Here is a 25,943-nt window from a genome sequence, read left to right as displayed (position 1 = left end):
CATTCACAGACAGAAATAAAAGAGAACCAGAAAGTGATGAACCAATGTTCAACTCAGTAACTGTTGATCCAGACCTCATGTCCCTGGGGTGGGGACAGTGGACATCCAACTATTTGGAATTATGCTCCCTTTAACAGTTTAACAGTAAATGTTCCACTGAGAATTTCTCCACTTCACTGTCCATTATTATTCCACTAATGTGAAACTTTCTATTATTGCTGAAGAAGAAGGAAAAAAAAAAAAACCTGCTGTGGAAAACCACTAATTGCTACTTGTTGAGAAACAAGAGACCTTAAGCCAGGTAAAGGTGAGTTACAATTTGTCAGAATTCAGGTTTCTACATGCAGACAAACATGGAAAATGTGGTTAATTAAGTAATTCAGGTAAAGCCTTTATCTTTTTATTTGAGCTTCTGGCCAAGATAAACTTGAAAGGAAGAGTGTATGGGCTTGTGAAAGTGAATCAGAGGGTGGGGCTGAGGAAAGGGTGGTGCTAGAATCTCTAAACATTATTTCTACAGTTAAAAGTTACTTCACCCAGCCACAATCTCTTACTGAACGAACAAATTGCCAATTCTGCTCCAGTAAAAGACAACAAGGTATTGTAAATATTTCTTTGTTTAGAAATGTTTATTTATGTCTTCTTTTTCTGTTGAAGTGCCTAGCTAAATAACAAATTCTCAAGAACTCCCACAAAGCACCCCCCAAGAATTCTGTGCAAGTCTGAGAGATTGAACCCTGAGCTGGTTCAAAGATTGTACTGAAAAGAGGGCTAGGCAGGAGAGAGCACTCATTTCTAAAGATGGTAGAGAGATTGTTTTACCATGAACTGTGAAACTATGAGTAGAGTTTCCTCCAGTCACATTCCTGGGTTTTCCACTCTGTGTCTGTCAACATAGGCAAGGAGAAATAGGATTTTCTTAGAATTATTGAGCCAAAACCCTTCTAACTCTTCAGAAGTGTGGACTGGGCAACATGAACTTGACCATCATCATTAATGTGGGGAACTAATGATCTGACTCTCTACCCCCTACCCCCACCCAACTTCAAGTCTTGGCCACCGTTCTATGGTGCATCAGCATTCTTCTCCTTCATGGAATAATCTAAGCCCCTAACCTTACACTACATGCTCGTCATAAACCCTCCCAGACTAATTCCCTCAGAAATAGCTTTAGGCAAATATAAATTTCTGGGGAAGGGGGAGATATCCTTTTCTGATCTGCAAACTTTCACAAAGCAGGCAATACCATCAGTGTCACTGCGAAGTCAGGAGGTCTTGGATATCCCCCAGTAGAAAAGGGGAAGGGGATCCTCCTTGTTTCCTCCTCCAGCCCATCATCATTGCTCTTTTCTTCCTCCTCCTGTTCACCCTGTTTCATCACCCAATCTTTCCCTTTTACCATTAAAACCTTAAAGGCGATAAGATACTATGACAATCACAAGTCTTTTCTCCAAGTCCATGAGTTTCTTTTCTGTGGAAAGCTTCATCTGTGCCGTTTATTAGATTACAGATATAAGTGATATCATATGGTATTTGTCTTTCTCTTTCTGACTTAACTTAGTATGAAAGTCTCTAGTTTCATACATGTCGCTGCAAATGGCATTATTTTGTTCTTTTTTACAGATGAGTAGTATTCTATTGTGTATATATACCACATCTTCTTAATCCATTCATCTGTCAATGGACATTTAAGTTGTTTCCATGTCTTGGCTATTGTGAATAGTGCTTCAGTGAACATATGGGTGCATGTGTCTTTTTCAAGGAAATTTTGTCTGGATATATGCTCAAGAGAGGGATATATGTCCAAGGGGGAGGGGGAAGAAGTGGGATGGACTGGTAATCTGGGAGTAATAGATACAAACTATTGCATTTGGAATGGATAAGCAATGAGATTCTGCTGTATAGCACTGGGAATTGTATCTAGTCACTTGTGATGGATTATGATGGAGGATAATGTGAGAAAAAGAATGTATATATATGTGTGTGTGTGTGATGAGATCACTTCGCTGTACAGTAGAAAATTGATGGAACACTGTAAACCAACTATAATGGTAAAAATAAATATCATTTAAACAAAGATACAATGACAAAAGCATTTGTATTTATAGCCCAGAGAATGAGACTGCAGTTATAACTCTGCTGTTAGTTAGCTGTGCATGTTAGTCAGCACATTTCACCTCTCTGGGCCTCTGTTTCCTAGCAGAACAAATAAGACGATTTGAGTAGAGGGATTCCAAAGTTCTTTCTAACTCTGATTTGCTAGGAGTATGTGTATCTCTGATGAGACATTTTCATGAATGATACTGTACTTTTCTTATTTTTGTATTTCTCTAGCTAAGCCCCTTTGTGGATTGAGGTGTTATTTTACAAATATATATTTATATGTATGCAAACTGATATATCTATATACCTCCTAAAAATTGTAAAAGATCAATTCATTCTGCAAATGGCACGGTTGGCTTTGGATCTAGACATCTATAGTCTTCTCTGAAAAGAACACTGTCCAACCCTTCCATGGATAAATTATTTCATGTAAAATCTCATCCCCAAATTCTGCATTTTTCAGAAAGCACTTTTTACTGCTGAGCTAACTTTACTAAAGCCTGGCTCAGTACTTCTATACATTTTTTTGAAGGTAAGAGTTGTTTTTCTTGTATGTTCTGGGCTTTACCTGATATATTAATGATGATATGAATAAAAGAATTAATGAAGGGGAAGATAATTGGATATTAACTTTCCACAAGAAATTAGCCCTTGCATTAGAATTATTGTTTTCAGGACTTTGTTACAAGTAACTAAACTCTAGAATAACCATAAACCATAAGTAGAAAGATAAAAATCCTATGCCCTAAGATAGTAGTTTCTCCTCTCCTCTCTTCATGATAATTATGCTTTGGCCATGGAGTCAAGCATTTTTCATATGAAAGTAATTCATGAGTTCTTGAAAGACAGGCAATAAACAGAACATCATTTGAATGAATACAGCTTGTAAGGAAAATAGGGAGGTTGTTTCTAAGATGGCACTGGATCTGTCAAGAAAAAGTACTTACACGCAAGTTCTGAACATTTTATGAGGGTATAGATTTACTACAAAATGAGTAAATCTATACCTTTTTTTCTTTAATCAAATAATGCTAGCGTAGGATTATCATCAGCTTTTGGAATAGGCGGGAGCTACCACTGGGAGGATTTAGAGGCTGGGAAGCTGTTTGGTTAAGTGTAAACTTAGGATCAAGAGGGATTTCCATAGTATCATGGTTAATCCAGGTCATGATGAAACCAACACTTTGTCTACACAAGCCTCTCTCTTGATTCAATCATTGGTCTAGAGACCTCATGACCTTTCCAAAGTTCTCAGTCTAGGTTTCTCAGAGGCCCAGATGATGTCAGTGCAAGACCAAGTTCTATACAACATTGGCACTAAGGGGAATTTCTAGGCCTAGGAATTTGATTTATTTTGAATCACTTAGCCAGTTTGAGAAAGTATTTGGCTATAAAATAACAACAGGTTGGAATTCCTGCCATGACGCAGTGGTTAATGAATCCAACTAGGAACCATGAAGTTGTGGGTTCGATCCCTGCCCTTGCTCAGTGGGTTAAGGATTGGTTGTTGCCGTGAACTGTGGTGTAGGTTGCAGACGCGGCTCGGATCCCATGTTGCTGTGGCTCTGGCATAGGTTGGTGGCTACAGCTCCAATTAGACACCTAGCCTGGGAATCTCCATATGCTGTAGGAAGCAGCCCTAGAAAAGGCAAAAAGACAAAAAATAATAATAATAAAATAAAATAACAACAGATTAAACTTCACTATTTCTTTGATAGAGACCCAGTCTTAAATCAAAATATCAGAGTAATTAGAGGTGAAATTTAGAAGTTGAATGTGATATTTTCAAAAATGAGAAAGCTTGAGTTTCTTTGTTTGTGAAGACTGGTACTGGTTTCAGAGGGTCTCAAGTGAGTGAGAGCAAAGGCAAGGGAGTCTTGACTTCTCCACTTCTCTATAAACACTTCCACTAACCTGAGAAATAGTTCAAGTTTAAATAGATGAAAAATGGTGGTTAGAGCCCAAATAATAAACCCTCTAAACAGGAGGTAAATAAGTAGTTGTCAGTTTCTACTTTGTGCAAAGTCCTGAGCTGAGTGCTGTTGGATGCACAAAGCAGAGCAAGAAAACTTCACTCTCAAGGAACTTTCCCTGGACTTGCAGAGATAAAAACATATGAAAATAGAACTAGCAGTGTGACAAATGCCAAGCAAGTGGCAAAAGCTAAGTTATGGGACTTTGGTGGTAAACATGCTCCCATGAAACCTAATGGTCAGGAAAAGCTTCCAAAGGAAAAAAAGGATCTGGAACAGAGTTGGATTTCAACAGAATAAAGGAGGATAAAGGCATTCAAGGAACCAAGATATCCTATATCAAGGTGTGAAGGAATAACATGTTTTAAAAGTATAAAAATACAGATGAAAGACAAGTGAGAAAAAATACAAAGTTGAAAAGATGTATAATTAGCCTATATTTATGGGTAAAGTCGGCATGTTATGTGGTGTATTGAAAAGCAGCACAGGGCTGAGAGAGAGGAGACCTGATTCTACTGCCATTTACATTGTGGCATTCTCAACAGGGAGCTGCTAACTGACCAGAATCCAATTGTCCTCTCATGTGTGTTAGCTCTACACTTTGAGGCAATTCTCTTAAACTCTCTGAACTTCAGTTTTCTAATATTTAAAATAATGTTAGAATGGAATTTTCCTGAAGTTCCTTCAGCTCTTTTATATATATGTGTATATATATGTATATATGTATATGTATATATTCATACACACATATATATAGTAATTATACTATAGTAATTATACATAATCAGACTGGATAATACATTCTTCTGCATTTCAATGAAATGATTTAAAAAATAATTGTGTAAGCTAACAAATCAATTTACAAAAATGAAATAAATGGAAAGGATTATTAACATGTTCCCTAACTCTGCTTTATTTTTCTTAGATTTTTCCCAATGGACTCTCTAGCAAAATCTATCAACCAATTTGCTGTGGAGTTTAGCAAAAAGTTAGCTGAAGCTGCTGATGGTAAAAATATCTTCTTTTCTCCCTGGGGCATCTCAACCTCCTTGGCCATGGTGTATTTGGGCACCAAAGGTACCACTGCAACCCAAATGGCCCAGGTGAGTGAGAAAGGTAAACCATCCCCTGTTGCCATAAGACAGAATGCTCTGCTTGCCTTTTATCTTCATTTCTCTACACATTTTACAACCATGTCCTCCAAAATAAAAGACACACTTAAATAAATTTTCTAGACCATAAGAAGAAGTCTGAGAAAGTGAATCAATTTGAAAACTGTTTCTAGGAAAACCATTTAAGAACCTGTGTTCTCTGGCAATATCAAATGGAGGGATGATGAGGTTATCACATTTGGTTCAACACCAAAAACAATTCTATTTTGATTATTATAATATTTCAAGAAGGTAGTGGCTCATACTTTAAATAACAGAATTAGTTCATCATGTTACTAATCTCAGAAGGATTTTCATGAAGACAAATTAAAAAATTAAGTGAATTCTCTTCCTCATGCTTTGTTTGGTTCTTTCTTTATTCAACCCCTGGTGATCTGGACGAATCTAAAGACCCCATTAAGAGCATTAAAATAGTAAAACAGTATTAATCTATAAGCAAGTACTGATTTGATGTAAGAACCCTCAAAGCATAGTGTGTCTTTGTAGCGTTAAATAGCAAAACATTTCAAATCACCATATATGTGTGTATATATTTATCTATGCACATGTAAACATATCAAATCACCATATATGTGTGTATACATTTATCTATGCACGTGTAAACATATAAATATATAAAAATTAAAACAGAAGAGGTTAAATTTGGCTCATATCATACAACAATTGAAAAGCTAAGTGACAGAATTTCCACCCAAGAGGTGCCCTCTGTGACACGTATGGAAATGAACATAGCCACTAATTCTGATGAGACAGGCAGAATACATATTCTGTCAGTTTGGGCCTAGGATACCTAGGATATTCCCTTTATATTGTAATTTATAAGATATTCTGTGGTTCAAAAACAACAACAACAAAGTCTTGGTTTACAGAAAAACCCTGGTTCAGAGCTAGTTATCAATAATTGGCTAATTATTATAAGACTTAAGCTTGAATGTGTTAGACAATCTTAGAGTCCAATCTGGATTCACTTCATATAAATATATTGCTTACCCTTGTTTTTATGTCAATATTACTTAAATATTAACAGCTTCAATTTGCAGTTGAGACTGAGTTGCCTATACACCCCTCTTTTGCTATGGCAAGTGGTTCCGTTTGCCACCATGTGTCAGCACAAGCTTTTTTTAATTCCCTACTGTGAGGTGGGTCCAGGATGCATGTGGGAGATAGAATTATCTCATTTTCTCTATTGTACAATTCAGGGGAAACCAAATATCCACATCCTTCCTGTGAACTTTTACATGAATTCCTGGGGTGAAGACAAAGAATCTGTCTCTACATGTCATGGTGGTAGGCAACAAGAACTATAGCAGAAAAAAATAACTAAATTCATGAATTTTCCAGATAATTGGAGCAATGGTGGCTTTTGCTTAAATTGTCTAAATGACAATTGAACACCTAGCCTTTTCCCCCAAAAACAACCACAGATAAAATGAAACAGGGAAAACAAAATAATTTTAGCCCTAAGGGTTAAACATCATTCTCAACATCATCTTCAATGTCCTATAAAAGGTGTTAAAATAAAGAGACTAGCAAATTAAATTCAACTTAGGAGTTTATTTAAAAGTAGCACTTTGTTTATTCTATCAGTTCAGGTAACACACTGTTTAAGTTGAATCAGAGCCCCCTTGGTTCATTCATTATATGTTGTGTATCTACAGGAAAGACTGGCTTACAGTTACTGAAGTGTATTTCATATGATTACATCTCTGCAAAATGTGCTCATATATTGCCTTTTAATTGAAATTGTAGGTTCTTCAATTTAGCAGAGACCAGGACAGCAAATCTTATCCTGACAGTGAAAAGAAAAGGAGAATGGTATGTCTTACATTTCAATATACATTTGATAATTAAAGAGAAAGTACTTTTAGCACATGTACTTTAGTGGCTAATTTAAGCAATATTTAATAGGTAACTTTTCTTAGAAACATATACTAAAATTATGGAAATTCTTTTAGAGTATACAATATCTACATTTTTTGGAAGGGTCATATTCTTTCCCTTATCTCTTCCTTTTCTTCCCCTTCAAAACTAATCCATTTTCAACCTTGTTCTTGCCTTTGCAAACTAAATGTGAAGCGAATGACGTCCTAACAACTTCTACATTCTTGCACTGATAATATTAAAGAAAATATTTTTATCTACCATATAAGTGATTTCACTTTTGTTCATAAGACATTAAACCGTTTCATTTACCATAAGCTGTTCATATATATGTAGTTCTTATTGAACCTTTTTAGTTGACCAATTTATTTTCTTTTAAAGGAATTCAACATGGACAATGTTGAAGAAATACACTCTGATTTCCAGGCACTTATCTCAGAAATCAACAATTCCAGCAATGCTTGCATACTTAAAACAGCCAATAGGATCTATGGGGAGAAAACATATCCATTTTGCAATGTAAGAGCAAACAACTTATTTTAAGCTGATGGGAAAAAAAAAAGCCATGTGAGATAAACCAATAAACTCTTTGGACATTTCCCTAGGGATCCCATGGACAAGCTTAACGTATGTGGTGTATGCAGTCAGCATTTCTGAGAAACAATCACTTAGACCAATCAATGTGTTGAGTTGTAAAGGAAACCAATAACATATCTCAAACCAGATCTTGTGGTCAGATCTTTATGCCAAGAAAAAGGGGGTACACCCCAGGAACAATCCATGAAGCACATAGCGATGTGGTTTATATAATCCCTGGGCCAACATTTGTTTCATGGGAAAGGCAGAAAAAGATACAGAGTAACTCAGTCTGGTAAGTCTGAAGGAGTATGGGTGGAGACTGTCCTCAAGAGCAAAGCAGACTCTTGGATCAGATAAGTCACTTCACATCATGACTTTAGAGACCTTAGGAAAGATTCCTTTTTTTGTCTTTTTAGGGCCACACGCAGCATGTGGAGGTTTGCAGGCTAGGGGTTGAATCACAGCTGTAGCTGCTGGCCTACACTGCAGCCACAGTAGCCGGAATCCAAGCTGCATCTGTGACCTACACCACAGCTCACAGCAACTCAGGATCCTTAACCCACTGAGCAGGGCCGGGGATCGAACCTGCGTCCTCAGGGATGCTAGTCAGATTTGTTTCCGCTGAGCCACCATGGGAACACCAAGAAAGATTCTTAACATGGAATAATATCAGCTTCTCTTCTTCTCTGATGGTTGAGACCCCACAAGGCAGACTGTGAATGATTTCAACCTTAGTTCAGACTCAAGAGCTTCTCAGAGGGGTCAGCCCTGAACCAGGCCAGACATTTACTTCTTTCACGTTTGTCCATCATAAGCTTTGGCCCATTTCAGAAGAGAGCTGGAGGACCCAGGACCCAGTGCCCAGTGGGTAAAGAGCAGGGAAATCAGATAGAGTGGAGGGATAGGAATAGAAAAGTTCAAGCTATCTTGTGATTTCCGGTAGTGCTAGCCCTGTCCATACCCGGCCAATTCCCAGATGTTCAGGACTTGGGCCTTGGGCTTTGTTATGACTAAAGGCAAAAAAGCAGCCAAGTGAAGTCTTAGAGGCATTGTTATTACTGATAGTCTCAGGGCTCAGGTTTGATTCAGATACAGGAGAGATGATTGAGCTGGCTGGGCTGGACACTTGGAAAGGAGAAAGACAGAGAAACACAAAACAGTACATCTTTTAAAATATCCACCAGCCTTGGCTGTGCTCAGAGAGGTTGGTCAGAACCCATGAGTCAAGACAAGGAATGATACTTCAAGAATATTTATGCATTCTTTTGTAAGATTATAAATTATACAGAACTATAGACTTTATAATCATCAAACCATTGCCTGGAAGCTGAGTTAATTCACCACTTTTTACTGCATTTAATTCCTCCATAAAGTAATAAACTCAGGAACACCACAGATGTCCCAAAGAATAAATTATGTTTCAAGACAGCTGCCATCCTAAACAGCAACCTTGGCTCTAGCCCATTTAGGATGACGGTCACTGGGTGGAACATCAAAGGGCCGGAAGTGGGAGGTCTGCTTTTTTTCCTTATAATGCCTGATGAAACCTTTGATGGTTCTTGGAAATCAGTTTTCATGGCAGCATATATCATTTCCCTCAGAAGCCCTTCTCAGGGTCTTAGATGTTTAAAGCCCACAGCCAGCAGCTACCAGACCCACAGGTCTTAATTTGGCTCCCTCTCTGCCACAGAAAGCCAAGGACAACTCCCAGTGCCCCTTGGCCAGAGTCACTCTTGGCATTTCTAGAATGCTCCCCCTTTTCATCCTAGCCCCATTTCCTAGGGATGAATAAAAAATAGAAGAGGATGTGGAGGCTCCAGAGTGGTGGGATGTGGGCTTTCCTTCCATACCTGGAGTTTTGCATGGGAAATCAGTGCCCAGCTATGTTTACATATGGGGGTATCTAGTTTTTGGTTTTTTTTTTTTTTTTTTTGCTTTTTAGGACTACACCCATGGCATATGGAAGTTTCCAGGCTGGGGCTCTAATCAGATGCAGTTGCCAGCCTACACCACAGCCACAGCAACGCCAGATCTGAGCTGTCTGTGACCTACACCACAGCTCATGGCAATGCCGGATCCTTAACCCACTGAGCAAGGCCAGGGATCAAACTGCCAACCCCATGGTACCTAGTCGGATTTGTTTCCACTGAGTCATGATGGGAACCCTGGGGTGTCTAGGTTTTAACCAAAGCTGGAGTGTGGAGAGATTGAAGGGAGCAACAGGGTTTGCAACTGTCCATCTATCTGGGTTGTTGGGTTTTGTCTTTTTTTTTTTTTTTTTTTTTTTTTTTTTTTTTTTACCAATAATCTAAATGGACTTGATTTCTCAGTTGTGGAAAAAAATTATATGAAAAAAGATTTTACTCATATCTTCCAGAAATATTTAGAAGACATGAAAACATACTTTGGTGCAGAGCCACAGTCTGTGAACTTTATGGAAGCTTCTGGCCAAATCAGAAAGGAGATCAACTCTTGGGTTGAAAGCCAGACGGAGGGTAAGCTTTCTCCAAGGTGCTCACCAGTGTGCTTTCTGCAAGTATTGTTTTATTATTTTGAATTTGTGTCTTGTGTAAGTATATGCATGTTTTAACTAGAACTGTGGACACATTCTAAATATTTGTTTTTATTTTCGCCCATAATTTTTAGATAAGCTTTTCCAATAAGTCTTATCTAAACCAGGTAAGACATGTACTTTACCAAGTAGAGAAGAAAATGATCAAATCCCACTCATTTCAAAGAGGAGTCCAGGAGTAAATGGCAGGAAAGTTCAAAAAGAAATTTAGGAATATTGCTGTATTTGTGCTTTCTAAAGAAAATCAACTGCTAATTAATAATAAAAATGTGGTATTAAATGTATTATATAATCTTAAGTAATTTTCAAAATAAGTGCATGTATTGTTGGGATATGGGCTAAGCTCCAATAACAAAGAGACTCAACATACAGTTTGTCTTTCTCTGACCTAGTAGTCACAAGGCAAATACGCATTCTGTCCCTAAAAGCCACCCAGAGACCCAAATTAGTGGATCAGCTCTGCCATCCTCAAGATAATGACTTTCATATTTGTCTAAGATGATTCTTACATTTGTCAGTTTGAAATAGGGAGATAGGGAAAATAGAGAAAAGAAATAGGGAAAAGAAAGCCTCTGTGCTTTTAAGGGTATGTCCTGAGAGTTTCACACATCAGTCCCACTCATATCTTAAACTTGGTTATAAGGCACACTTTATGCTCTGGTGACCAACTTGTCCCAGTTTGCCTGGGACTTGCCTTGTTGTAGCACCTGAAGATCTCTCTATCTAAGGCAAACCAGGATAGTCAGTGGCCCAGACTTGCTGTAATAAAGGTCTTTAAAATGTAGTTTTTGTCTGGGTAGCCACATGCTCACCTAAAATTTGAGCATTCTGTTTCTAAAAAGGGAATAGTAGAAGGGTTCTTATAAGCAATTTAGTAGTCTCTTATTATGATCCTTATTTTAGAAATTAGGAAACTGAGGATTTAGGAAAATTAAGTTACTAATATCAGGTAGTTTAAAGCTTCATAAATAGGATTCAAACCTAGGTCAGTTTATCTCTGAAATCTGAACTCATTTCAATATACCACACTGCCTTTTAAATCAATGTATCTATTCATGGCCCCTTGTATCTCACGAAGAAATACAAAAGTTGTAATCACTAATGAATATTAATGGAGTTCCCGTCATGGCTAAGCAGAAATGAATCTGACTAGCATCCATGAGGATGCAGGTTTGATCCCTGACCTTGCTCAGCAGGTTAAGGATCAGGGGCTGCCATGAACTGTGGGGTAGGTCGCAGATGCTGCTCAGATCCCTCATTGCTGTGGCTGTAGTGTAGGCCAGCAGCTACAGCTCCAATTTGTCCCCTAGCCTGCGAACCTCCATATGCCTAGGGTGTGGCCTTAAAAAGACTAAAAAAAAAAAAGTAAATTTTAAAAAATAAAAATCATTATAACATGAAAAAATATTAATGACTAAGCCATTGCTTTGCATGAAAGAATGTGGAATGTTTGGATAACCTCCCCCCATCCCCAAAGCCCACCAAACTTCAGAGTTCATTTGTATGTTCCTGTCGGATGCTTGCTGACAATCCTACATACTTTATTTTTTATTTTAAATTTTTTTTTGGTCTTTTTTGCCATTTCTTGGGCTGCTCTCGTGGCATATGGAGGTTCCCAGGTGAAGGGTTGAATCAGAGCCACAGCTGCAGGCCTACGCCTGAGCCACAGCAACGCAGGATCCAAGCCACATCTGTGACCTACACCACAGTTCATGACAACACCGGATCCTTAACCCACTGAGCAAGGCCAGGGATCGAACCCGCAACTTCATGGTTTCTAGTTGGATTTGCTAACCACTGAGCCACGACGGGAACACCCGGATCCTATATACTTTAAACTCAACATATTTAAGTCATATTCAGAACAGCTTTCCCATACCTTTTCTCTTAATGCATTCATTTGGCACCCCGTGATGTTGTAGCCACCACATCAGAAATCTGAGAGATAGTCTAAATTCTCTCCTTTCTGGTGCCTTACGTGTTTCTAAGCTCACCTTTACTTTTCAAGCTCTTCCTCCTCTACTCTTGGCTTTGTTATCATTTACCTGCTGCCAATGCAATAATCCGTTCTAATCTTGCTCCTGTCAAATGCAACCTCCATACAGCCACTAGAAGGACCTATCTAAAATACGAACTAGAGCAGGTAGACCATGTCTATCCTCAGAACTTATCGTGGTGCCCCATGCCCAACCGGATGAATTCGAGTTCCCCAAACTCACACAGAAGCCTCAGCATGGCCATGGAGACTTGCCTGTCTCTCCACTTCGACTCTTTGTCATTCTCCGACTCAAAATTTATACTCAGGAATTCTAAGCGGCACAGAGTCCCTGGAACTCCCTGTATTGATTCGCTCATGCATTTGTTCATGCATTCCCTCTGTCAGAAACCTTTTCCATGCCCTGCCACTCCCAGCCCCTTCATGGCCACTGGATAACTTGTTAGGGCTTCATTCAGGCATAATGTCCTCCAGGAACTCTCTGGCTCCTAAGCTGAGCTAAGAGCCTTCTTCTTTGCTCCCAAATCCCTCTGTCGAAAATCTTCCATTGACACTGTTACTGAAATTAACTGCTGAAGTCCCTGCCTCCCCCACTAGACTCAAGGACTCCAGCTGCAATCACACTGCCTTACAGGAGTTTCAGCTTTGAATCATTAGCACATAACAGTCCTGCTCACTGCAGCTGTTCAGAACATTAATGTTTATTGAAGTGAATGGAGGAAGTTGGCAGCTCTAAATTCTCAGTTCCTTTTCCAATGGACTAGTGACTCAGAAGCTATGGTGAGGCAAGAATGACCATTACGCTTAACTTACACCAGATTTGGACTCATCCAAAAGTAAGTCTGGTTGAAAACTATAGATTAGCTACTATTTACTGAGTACTTGCACTCAGTGATTGCACTTGCCCGCGTGTTAGGACCAAATATGACTATAGGCAGAAGCACCTTGTAATATATAGTACAAACTCAACATAGCAGAAGTAAGAGAACGAACAGTATTGGAGCTGGACTAAATCTCAGCTCTCAAGTTTCTACCCAGTGCCTATTCTGTTTTCCAGAAGATGGGGGGGGGGAGACCCTACAGACAGGAAGACTGGGGGTAACTCATCTTGTGCCTTTCATCGCTGCAAAGCCTTTCATAGCTGAAAGCCTTTCAAATTTGTTTTCAAAGAAGAACTAAATAAATAATCTTTTAAATTATGGAGGAAAGAGTAGACTTAAGATTATAGTAACTGTATGGTTGAGATACACAATGGCCACACTTTCAAAAATTCTCTGTTGTCATAATACTCATCCAATGAGAGGTTCCCCCCTCCCCCATCTAAGCTCACCGTGGGTATGGTCAGAATCTTTTATTAAACCTCTGTTTCCCACAGCCCATGACTTTATTCCTCCAGCTGGCCCTGATGATTCTATTTCTTAGAAGTGAAATCTTACAATTCGAGAGAAAGCTGTAATCTTTCTGTATTTTCTTTTACATATTAGACACAAAGATCAGCTATGTGGGGGCTATTCAACATCTAATAAAGTAAGGAATTAATCAGCTGTTTAGAAACTGACTTTGTCAAGGCAGAGCTCTACACATCTTAAGGAAAAGTTGCTAGTAATTCTTTGGCATAGAGAGGTTCTATATGAACCACCTGAAAAAAGCATCTTTCCTCAAGCTTTCAAGCAGGTCTTCTTCCAGGTAGCCATATGGACTACTAAAACATACACAGCATTCAGAGTCAAATTCTCAATGATAATATCAGTCATATTTGTAATTATTTTTTTCCAATTTGTATTTTTTTGATTTGTTTTCTTTACAATCTATAAACTCCTTAACAGTGGGGATTAGTGATGGCCGTTGTATACATGTTTTTAACCTCAGAATCTATCATGTGCTTGGTACATTGGGGACTCTAGTGTCACATTAATATGTATGCAGCAGCACGACTTACCATGAATATCTGCCAAAAGGATGTCCTCCCCATCACCTAGAATGACCAAGGGTTTAAGCAATGATCGAGCCAGTAGATGGCCCTTAGTGCTAGAGGATAGTGAAGCATTTTCTTTAGATTCAAATTTTGCTGTCTTATTTTGAAGTTGTACATAAGTGCATTTTGTACATCCTTTGTGAAATTAATTCCATTTTAAATGTTCTGCCATGGCTCTGGGTTCAAGAGGCTAGTTTCCTTGAAAGCATATGAACCTAGATACAGTCCAATAAAACTTAAATCAACTGGATCTCAACCAAAATTAGATCAATTTGTGCAAACCTCAACCCTTGATGTGTTCTCTATTTGTATTTATAGCTCTATCAAATGATAGAATAATTAAAGATGACACAACTTTATGAAAATAAAACTTCCATACAAGAAAAGTTAAAATATAACACAGAAGGACTCCTCATGGTGAATCATCAATGAGTTTTGAATTAAGTTTAATACACTGTATTTAATGAGATAGAAATACAAATACTAAAATGTTTCAGAAAGCTTTGAAATCCGTGTGGTGAGAATATTTATACCAGCGACACAGGCTCCAAGTCAGGAGCCTCCTCCTCCACATCCTCATCCCCACCGGGAGCCAGTTGACCAGCAAATGACTGGAAAGGGAAAGCCAGAACTCTGATTTCATTTAAGAATGGTTTTATCATTCTTCATGTACCTACTATTGTTTTCCATACCTACATTTTTTATTCTTAATTTTTTTTAATCTTTCTTTTTTTCTTTTCTTTTTCTTTCTTTCTTTCTTTTTTTTTTTTTTTTTTAAGGGCCACAGCCATGGCATATGGAAGTCCCCAGGCTAGAAGTGGAATCAGAGCAGCAGCTGCTGGCCTACTCTACAGCCACAGCAACATGGGATCCGAGTCACAACTGCGACCTGTACATCACAGCTCATGGCAACTGAGTGAGGTCAGGGATAAAACCCACACACTCATGGATACTAGTTGGGTTAGTTACCAATAAGCCATGATGGGAACCCACTGTTCTTAACTATTTTAAAAACTTAATTACATTAAAAAAATCTTTATTTTTTAAAAATTCAATTCAGCAATATATAAAGCAAGAATTAGAAAGCTTTTGTTTCCCATTTTCCCTGTTTGTGTATTTTCTTTACAAAAATGTAATGACATTATAATAGAGTGCTGTGACTTTCCTGTAAAAGGCTAATTAACCCATTCACATTTATTGTGTAATTATTAGTATGTTTGGCCTTTCTGCTGTCTTATTGTTTGAGGCTTTCTATTCAATTTAAGACTTTATATTTAACATGATTTCTTTTTTTCTCCTTTCATTTCCTCTGTTGCATTGATAAAGTTTTCTTTGTTCCACTTTTTTCTCTAGTTTTTTGGGTGTCACAGAAGTTATTTCCATCTTTCTAGTGGTTGCACTTCCATGTAAAACATATCATTTATATACTACATAGAAAATTTAAAAATATATTTTTAATGTCTGGAGTTAATCCAGTATTTAGTTCTCTTAAATAAAACAAAAATTTTAACATGCTTTCACTTTTCACCTTCTTTTCTTCCATTACACTTCTCCTGTGGCTGGAATTTTTAGTTTCATGTCATGATATCAAAAAAAAATCTTGTCTGTCAACAAATATTTACAGATTTTTCTTTATCATGGTTTCTTATATCCCATATCTTCCTCCCTTTGACTTTTATTTACTGGATACTTTCTCTTGTAATTTTTGAAGAGGGGGACAGATTGTCTACAGGTGACAAAATTTCAGAGAAATATAATATCTGAAAAATACCCTTGTTTTTCTTTCCACTATGGTTTCACTATGTTTTTTGTTGTTGTTGTTGTTGTTGTTTGCTATTTAGGGCCTCACCTGCAGCATATTGGAGGTTCCCAGGCTAGGGGTTGAATTGGAGCTGCAGCTGACAGCCTATGCCACAGCTAGAGCAACATTGGATCTGAGCTCTGTCTGCAACCTACACTGCAACTCACGGCAACACTGGATCTTTAACCCACTAAGTGGGGCCAGGGATCAAACCTGAGTCCTCATGGATACTATTCAGGTTCGTTACTGCTGAGCCACAATGAGAACTTTGCTCTTTCCACTATGTTAATGGAGTGGCTGAATCTAGAAGATTCAAAAATTTTCCTCAGACAATAGCACCCAGTGCTGCTGATGAAAACACAACTGTGCCCCATATTCTCCCCAGAAGTTTCATAATTTTCTTTTTCTTTGGTGTTCTGAAGTTACAACATTATGTTCTAGGCAGAAGTCTTTTTAAAGTAAAAAAAATACAAAAAACAAAAAACAAAATCTGCCTTGCACACTTTTAAAAACTAAATCTAAAGACTCCTTTAGTGAAAGGAAATTGCATCTATTATTTATTTAACCATTTTCTCCTCTTCATTCTTTCCATTCCTACCTTCCATACTCCCTATAAGGAAATTTGGAATCTTGGGATCTGTCCTACATGCTTCAGTCTTCCCTTTATACTTACCTTTCATCCTTTGGTCCTTCTGTTATACTCTTCCAGCTCATCGATTTGCTCCAGCTATGATACTCATTTTATTATTTGGTCCATCTAATTAAGAGTTTTAGTTTGACAATTACAGATTTTCTACTTTGTTTTTTCCCTTCAAGATCTATGATTGTTGGTTATTTCTTTTTCATGGGTGAGTTCTCCCATCAGTTCTTTCCAAATGAATGAATTTTGCTTATTTGTAAGTCTTTGTTTTGCTGAATTTGTATTTACTGTTCTGCTTTCTCATTTCACTTACTGAGTTTGGTACTTCTTTCTCGTGATGTTGATTTTCTTCATTGTTTAATCTTTTTGGTTTTCTTCTTATTTTTGTGTTTGAGAATTCCAGTTCACTTGTCTTTAGTTGGCAGTTCTGATTAGAATAACTTGTCTGTAGTGAGTGTTGTGCTGACCCTGGGTGTGGGAGACTCTCAGTTTTGGGGAGGAATTCCTAGATATTTGTCCCAACCTCACAATGACATAGGTGTCTTTACTTATTACATAATTTGTAAGCTAACTATTCGTTGGTCACTGTGGTGCACAGAGAGGTACAAAAGTCAATAGACAAGACTGTTCCAATCAGTGGCTATTCATCCTAGCTACACATTAAATTGAATTTATGGATTCCTAAGCTCAGCCCCAAATGAATTAATTCAGATCTCTAAGGGTAAGACTTGGGCATCAATATTTTTTATAGATACATCTCTCTAATCTTTGGCTCTGTTGACACATGACCTTCTTCTTTGTGTCTTTCTTATGTCTCTGTGTTTTCACACAGCCTTCTCTCTGTGCATCTGTGTCCAAATTTCCTTCCTCTTATAAGGACATCAGTCACTGAATGAGTGGCCACCCTAACTCAGAATGACTTCATTTAAACTGATTGCATCCACGAAGACCCTCTTTATGAATAGCATCACATCCACAGGGACTGAGGGTTGGGATTTAACATATCTTTTTGGAGGACACAATTCAACCTACAACAGTATATTCTCACAAAAATGCATAGCTTAAATATTATCTTGAGGAAACATCAGACAAATCTGAACTGAGAATTGAGGAACATTCTACAAAACCTTTCCAAAAGTATCAAGGTCATGAAAGAAAAAGATTGAATGGGGGGAGTTCCCTGGTGGCTCAGTGGGTCAGGTTAGGGATCCAGCATTGTCAGTGCTGTGGTTGGGATTACTGCTGTGGTGTGACTTCTGTCCATAGCCTGGAAACATCCTCTTGCTGTGCCTGCAGCCAAAAAAGAAAAAAGAGGAATTCCCATCGTGGCTCAGCAGTAAGGAACCTGGCTGGTGTCCCTGAGGATGAATATTCAATCCCTGGCCTTGCTCAGTGGGTTAAGGATCTGGCATTGCCTTGAGCTGTAAGTTGCAGATGTGGCTCAGATCTGGCATTGCTGTGGCTGTGGCATAGGCTGGCAGCTGTAGTTCCAACCTCTAGCCTAGGAACTTCCATATGCCATGGGTGTGGATCTGGGAAAAAAAAAAAAAAAAAAAAAAAAGAATGAGGAACTGCCTCAGATGAAAGGGGACTAGAAGGAAATGACAACTACATGCAACTTGAGATTTTTGTTTCAGAGAAAGGACTTTACTAGAACAACAGATAAAATTTAAATAGGATATATTAATAGTACTCTATCAATACTAACTTCCCAGTTTGAATCATTGGCGGATATGTTATTGTTTAACAGTATTTCATAATCACCATTTTTATAAGTGTAGCTTTTCCCCAAGATGCAACTGTATCACTTGAAATATGTCCTTTTGCTCTTGTAGGAAAAATCCTAAATCTCCTACCTGATGATGCTGTGGATTCTGCAACCAGAATGGTCCTGGTGAATGCCCTTTACTTTAAAGGAACCTGGGAACATCAATTCTCAGTCCAAAATACCACAGAAAAGCCTTTCAGAATAAACAAGGTAGGAACCTATTAACAACCAGTATGGATTTTTATATGGCATTGTAAAGGGAATTCTATTTATTTTTTTATTTTTTATTTTTTTGTCTTTTCTAGGGCCACTCCCGTGGCATATGGAGGTTCCCAGGCTAGGGGTCTAATTGGAGCTGTAGCTGCTAGCCTATACCAGAGCCTCAGCAACACCGGCTCTGAGTCGTGTCTGCGACCTACACCACAGCTCACGGCAAGGGCAGATCCTTATCACTGAGCAAGGCCAGGGATCGAACCTGCAACCTCATGGTTCCTAGTCGGATTCGTTAACCACTGAGCCATGATGGGAACTCTGGAAATTCTATTTTTAAATTCACTCTTCTTTCTGAATACATGTTCTTGTAAACTATGGCCCTACTAGGGCAGGGACAGCTAAACTGAAAGCCCCAGTTCCATCCCATTTGGAAATTCCCCTTTCATTGTGTTTTTCTCTGAAAATAGACTATTCACATATTTTATTATTCGGTCCTTCCTGCAACTATGGTAGAATAGGTAAGGTAGTTATTTCATACATATCTCTGGTTAGATATGCAATGTGGCTAAGTGACTAAAGCCATACTTAAGTTAGAAGTCTACCAGAACCATAACCCCAAACTCTTCTCTTACTAATTCTGTTCTTGTTCTACTAACCCAGTACTGTCTTCTACCAAACTCTTACCCTTTCATGAGAAAAAGAAACAAATATTTTAAAATCTTATCTCTTTCATTAAGATTTCTCTCAGTATTAGGACATAAGACACTTGTTTGTTTTTTGTTTGTTTGTTTGTTTTTTGTCTTTTTGCCATTTCTTGGGCTGCTCTCATGACATATGGAGGTTCCCAGGCTAGGGGTCCAATCGGAGCTGTAGACACCAGCCTACACCACAGCCACAGCAACGGAGGATCCGAGCTGTGTCTGCGACCTACACTACAGCTCAAGGCAACGCCAGATCCTTAACCCACTGAGCAAGGCCAGGGATCAAACCTGCAACCTCGTGGTTCCTAGTCAGATTCATTAACCACTGCACCATGACAGGAACTCCAACACACTTGCTTTTATAATATGAGCTTGCTTAGGCAACAAGGGAGAATATGAAAGGTGATAGATGTACCTGAGGGCAGGAATGTGGCTGGTTCTTGGGGCTTGAGTCCAAATAAGTGTTCAGATATTGATTCATTCTCTACCTTTTCACCTCTGTTTCTCCTATCATTATTCTCTCAGACTGAAGTCTAATTTCTCTGTGTTCTAGTCTCCCATGGTGGAACATAACTACCCCCATCTCCTTCATTCTAGAGACCAGTCTGCTAGGTCTCATTCCCGAGGAGTGAAACTAATTGGCCAAAGTTTGTTAAATTTTTTTAGTCCTGGGGTCATCTCATATAAGCAGTGCTGCTCAGGACCTATTGCTGTAACCATATGGTTGCATGCAAGAGACAGTTTTCAGACAATCAGTGGTGGCATATGGAGTTCCCAGGCCAGAAATCTACACTGCAGCTGTAGCAACACCAGATCCTATAATTCACTGTGCCAGGGTGGGGATTGAACCTGTGTCCTGGAGCCACAGAAACACCGATCCCATTGTGCAACAGCAGGAACTCCAACCACTGATCTTTTGACTATCTTTATAGTTTTGCCTTTTTCAGAATGTCATATAATAGACATTGTATAGTATGTGGCCTTTTCAGACTGTCTTCCACTTAGCAATATGTATTTACAGTCCCTCCATGCCTTTTTATGGCCTGATAGATCATTTCACTTTACTGCTGAACATATTCCATTATATGGATAAAGAGTTTGTTTATCCACTCACCTTACTGAAGGGCATCCTGGTTGCTTCCAGTTTTTGGCAATTATGACTGAAACTACTATAGACGTTTGTGTGTAAGATTTTGTGTGGAAATGTTTTAAACTCATTTTGGTAAAGGAGCATGGCTGCTGGATCACATGGTAAGACAGTGTTTAGCTTTGTAAGAAACCACCACACTGTCTTCCAAAGTGGCTTCCACTTTGCATTCTTGCTGATGGAGAATGTCAGTTCCTGTCGCTCTATGTCTTTTTTTTTTTTTTAACTCAATGAATTTTATTACATTTATAATTGTACAATGATCATTACAACCCAGTTTTATAGCACTTCCATCTCAACCCCCCAGCCCATCCCTCCACCCCCTCAACCTGTCTCCTTTGGAAACCTTAAGTTTTTCAAAGTCTGTGAGTCAGTATCTGTTCTGCAAAGAAGTTCACTGTGTCCTTTTTTTTAGATTCCACATGTAAGAGAGAGCATTCGATGTTGGTGTCTCATTGTCTGACTAACTTCACTTAGCATGATAATTTCTAGGCCCAGCCATGTTGCTAAAAATGTCATTATTTCTTTCCTTTTAATTGTGGAGTAATATTCCATTGTGTATATGTACCATATTTTCTTTATCCACTCCTCTGTCAATGGACATTTAGGCTGTTTACATGTCTTGGCTATTGTACATAGTGATTTGATGAACATTGGGGTACATGCATCTTTTTGAGTCATGGTTTTCTCTGCGTAGATGCCCAGGAGTAGGTTTGCTGGATCAAATGGTAATCCTATTTTTAGTTTTCTGAGGAATCTCCATACTGTTTTCCATAGTGGTTGCACCAATTTACATTCCCACCAACAGTGTACTGGGTTCCCTTTTCTCCACACCCTCTACTGCATTTACTGTTTGTAGATGTTTTGATGATGGCAATTCTGGCCTGTGTAAAGTGGTACCTCATAGTAGATTTGATTTGCATTTCTCTTATAATTAGTGATGTTGAACATCTTTTCATTTGTCTTTTGGCCATCTGTATGTCTTCTTTGGAGAATTTTCTGTGTAGATCTTCTGCCCATTTTTTGATGGGGTTGTATGTTTTTTTAGTATTGAGCTACAGGAGGTGTTTATAAATTTTGGAGATTAATTCCTTGTCAGAAAATTTGTCTGCAAATATTTTCTCCCATTCTGTGGGTTGTCTTTTCATTTTGTTTAGGATTTCATTTGCTGTGCAGAAACTTTTAAGTTTACTTAGGTCCCATTTGTTTTATTTTTGTTTTTATTGTCATTAATCTAGGAGATGGATCTAAGAAGATATTGCTGTGGTTTATGCCAGAGAGTGTTTGGCCTATGTTTTCCTCTAAGAGTTTTATATTTAGATGTGGTCTTATATTTAGGTCTTCAATCCATTTTGAGTTTATTTTTGTGTATGGTGTTAGGTAGTGTTCTAACTTCATTCTTTTACATGTGGCTGTCCAGTTTTCCCAGCACCATTTATTGAAGGGACTGTCTTTTCTCCATTGTATATTCTTGCCTCCTTTGTCATACCTGTTGATTCACATCTTAATGAGCAGTTTGTGTTGTCAGTTGAATTTTTAGCCATCCTATTAGGTGTGTAGTGGTATAGTCATTGTTTTACTTTGCAATTCTTTAAGGACATACAATTGAGCATCTTCTCATATGCTGTATGTCTTCCTTTGGTGAAGTACCAGATCAGATATTTTGCCTATTATAAAAATTGGTTCTTTGTTTTATTATTGTTGAGTTTTAAGAATTCTTTGTAAATTTGGATACCAGTCCTTTATCAAATATGATAATCTTGCAAATCTTACCTCCTACTTTTATTGTTTGTATTTTCATTCACTTAGTAAATTTCAGTTTTATGGTACTAAAATATTATCTCAAATATTTGTATGTGAAATACACCTTACTTAGTTTCTGAGTCATTGGCATGGAATAGTTTGCATAAGATCACATGCCCTTTTCAGTGTCTGATAAAATCTAGCTTGCCGTGATTTATAAAGGATGCCATAATAGTGTCAGAGAAACTCCCCTATCATTTATTGATGATGTTATCCAATGGAACACATATTTTCAGAAAGAAAGATCTGAATAACTTTATTTGGCATTTAGCAGGGAATCACCAACTTGCCAGTATCCCAGACTCCTGGAAACCAATGATGATGAAGAATTGAGGGTTTTGGGAGTTCCCCTTGTGGCGCAATGGAAATGAATCTGATTAGTATCCATGAAGATGAGGGTTTGATCCCTGGCCTTGCTCAGTGGGTTGGGGATCTGGCATTGCTGTGAACTATGTGTGTGTCGAAGATGCAGCTTAGATCTGGCATTGCTGTGGCTGTGGTGTAGGCTGGCAGCTGTGTAGCTCCAGTTCGACCCCTAGCATGGGAACCTCCATAAAGCTCAGGTATGGCCCTAAAAAACAAACAACAACAACAACAACAACAACAAAAGAATGGAGGGTTTGGTGGGGCACCTCCCCAGCGATTTTGCTGTGTATCTTCCACAGACTACAAGCAAACCTGTGCAAATGATGTCCATGAAAGAAAAACTTGAAGTTTTTCACATAGAAAAGCCAGAAGCCATTGGCCTTCAGCTCTTCTATGAGAGCCGTGACCTCAGCCTGCTCATCCTACTGCCAGAAGACATCAGTGGGCTGGATCAGGTAAAGGCATTCACTGTTAACCCCACCCCTCTTCCCTCCCTTTTGGTAACCACAAGTTTGTTTTCTATATCTGTGAGTCTGTTTCTGTTTTGCATACAAATTCATTTGTATGAGGAGAAAAGTTTTCAAAAAGGCCATCAGTCTTTCCGACATGAAGATGGTTCTAGTGTTTATCCCTCTTGGGAAAAACATAAAAACATGATCTAGTTCTTTAACTTCTGTCAGGAAGGCAATCAACACACCTTGAGCCCCAGTTACTGTATTTTCACAATATCAGTTAAGCTTTACAAAACTCTGTAAGGTTGATATTACTATTCCTCATGAAGGTTAAATAATCTATAGACACCTTTAGCATTCAGTTGCCCCACAAACAACAGATAGAGATATTCTTTGTCAGTCACAAAGCTGTGTGGATTGATCATAACAATCTTTCAGTTAGTGTAGGTCCTTCTTCTCCCTCTGGTTGGATCTACCTAGTTAATTTTAAAATCACTTGCCTTAATCTAGCTGTACATTTTAAATCAAAGTGATTCTAGAACATTTAAACATTTTTAATCAGGCAAATATTCTTTAGGAGATACAGTCTGTATCAGTGCATCAGCAAGTATTATTTAAGTTGTTCATCAGTCAAACTTCTCTTAAGCTTGACATAACTTTGGTCAGACCACGTCTCTGAGCAATTTGAGCATCTAAATTGAACACTAGTTCTCATGCAGTAAGTGGTCTGTATTTCTTTGCTCTGTGCCTAATTTTTCATGTGCACCAGACTTTTTATAAGTTTCTATTGCCCTACTAGTGTGTCAAAGAGATTTCTAAATAGTGTCATAAAATTTGTGGAACTAGAGAGAATGGTAAAAATAAGACCAAATATGAATACTAAATCATTGCAGTTACACCCTTAGAAGACAAGTATTTCTTTTTAAAAGTGCAGATTCCTGACATGAAGATATTATCACATTATTAATGCATATCATTTACAAATAGGTTGTTGACAGCAATACTTGGATCTAGAAACCCTCTCAGAATACCAAAAACATATGCTTTGAAACAAACATGTTTTTTACAAAATCAAACATCATTTTTTCTCAGATACACATATGCACATGTATATATAAATATATTTTTGTCGTTTTAAAAATTTAAACTATAAAGGGGAGAAACAGCGCCCTTGAAACCACTATTAAAAATGTATTACTGTTACAATTTGGGGATTTGCTTTTCTTTCTTTTTTTTTCATAGTTTATGATTACTAATTTCATATTGTTGTGATTTTAGGCTATAGATTTTATTTTATCTGAGATTTTATTTTCAAAGAATTGTCTCCCATATTAATAAAACTAATTTTTTTGTGCCCTGACATACAAAATGTCCTAGAGTACATGATTTTGTGTCAACAACACCTAAATACATATTTATACAGATATATTTGCATGTGTAGTTGATGTCCTGCATATTATAGGAGTACTTGGATTTTGAATCAAGGTCTAATCTAGAAACCTATATCTTAAGAGCTATTAATCTGCAAAACAATATGTCAGTAGTGTGAAGTCTCTCATTATAAACAAAGAATTTCTAGATGTGTATGTTTTATTACTTTTGGTAATGGGAGTGATTATAATTCATTGGTATAAAATCTAGAGGTCTCCCTCAACCAAAATTTTGCAGTCTACTTTGAAATTACTGACTCTTCCTTCCTTGACTCCAAACTGCAGCTGGAAAAGGCCATCACCTATGAGAATCTGAGTGAGTGGACCAGTGCAGACATGATGGAATTGTATGAGGTGGAGCTGCACCTTCCCAAGTTCAAACTGGAAGAGACTTATGATCTCAAGTCAACCCTGAGCAGTATGGGAATGAGTGATGCCTTTAGCCAGAGCAAAGCTGATTTCTCAGGAATGTCTCTGGAGAGAAACCTATTTCTGTCCAATGTTTTCCACAAGTCTTTTGTGGAAGTAAATGAACAAGGTACAGAGGCTGCAGGAGGCACTGGGAGTGAGGTGAGTTTTCGAATTAAACTCCCCTCCATTGAAATCAATGCAGATCACCCATTCCTCTTCTTCATCAGGCACAACAAAACCAACAGCATTCTTTTTTATGGGAGATTCTGCTCCCCCTAGACCCTGCATCTCTCTCCTCAAGAGCATCTTATAGTGTGAATAATATTTGTAAGATGGAAAAACACAATTGTAATAAAAGCAAATTTGTAGCCTGGCTCTTTTTTACATATGAATATCAGCAAAATTATCTTGAGATAATATATTCAAATGATTCTATCATATTCGCATAGTTAGAGGGCATGGCAATTTTTTTTTTTAACATCTCATCTTATTGTGACTTTTACTTACATTTTAGAAATTTGGTTTTTCAACTGAATGTTTTACAATGCTTGAGCTGCCTAGTCACTGTATTTTCACTGTCACTTATATTTCGCATGCACCATTTAGTGAAGAAAAATCTTTACAAAGGTGATATACAGATAAACAAGAAATTTCTCAAGAATAGTACTCTGATGTTTCATAAATTACCAATGTAAAATTAAATCTCTCTTTCCCGCTGCCTATTTTAAAAATACTTCTGTTGACATTAATGGAAAAACTAGTGAACTCCAAATGAAATCTGGAGTTTAGTTAATAGTAACATACCAATGTTGGTTTCTTAGTTTAAAAAAAATGTATCACCATAATGGTAGAAGTTAGCACTAGAGGAAACTGTTAGAAGTGTACAGGAATTCCCTGTATTATCTTTGTAGCTTTTCTGTGCATTTAAAATTATTCCAAAATAAAAATTTTATTAAAAAT

At 37.9% G+C, this 25,943-nt stretch overlaps 1 protein-coding gene across 1 annotated transcript; it reads left to right on the top strand.

Moving 5' to 3' along the window:
- Window positions 517-25,943, top strand: SERPINB10 (serpin family B member 10). Its single transcript, NM_001244161.1, has 8 exons — window positions 517-598; window positions 5,002-5,179; window positions 6,998-7,063; window positions 7,511-7,648; window positions 10,086-10,203; window positions 18,528-18,670; window positions 22,990-23,145; window positions 24,858-25,943. The coding sequence occupies exons 2-8, from the start codon at window positions 5,012-5,014 to the stop codon at window positions 25,260-25,262; spliced, it is 1,194 nt and encodes a 397-aa protein (NP_001231090.1). The 5' UTR covers window positions 517-598; window positions 5,002-5,011; the 3' UTR covers window positions 25,263-25,943.

Source organism: Sus scrofa, chromosome 1 (assembly GCF_000003025.6).
Source record: "Sus scrofa isolate TJ Tabasco breed Duroc chromosome 1, Sscrofa11.1, whole genome shotgun sequence".
Classification (NCBI taxonomy): domain Eukaryota; kingdom Metazoa; phylum Chordata; class Mammalia; order Artiodactyla; family Suidae; genus Sus; species Sus scrofa.
Note: the sequence above shows the minus strand (reverse complement) of the source record. Positions and strands in the feature narration are given on the sequence as shown.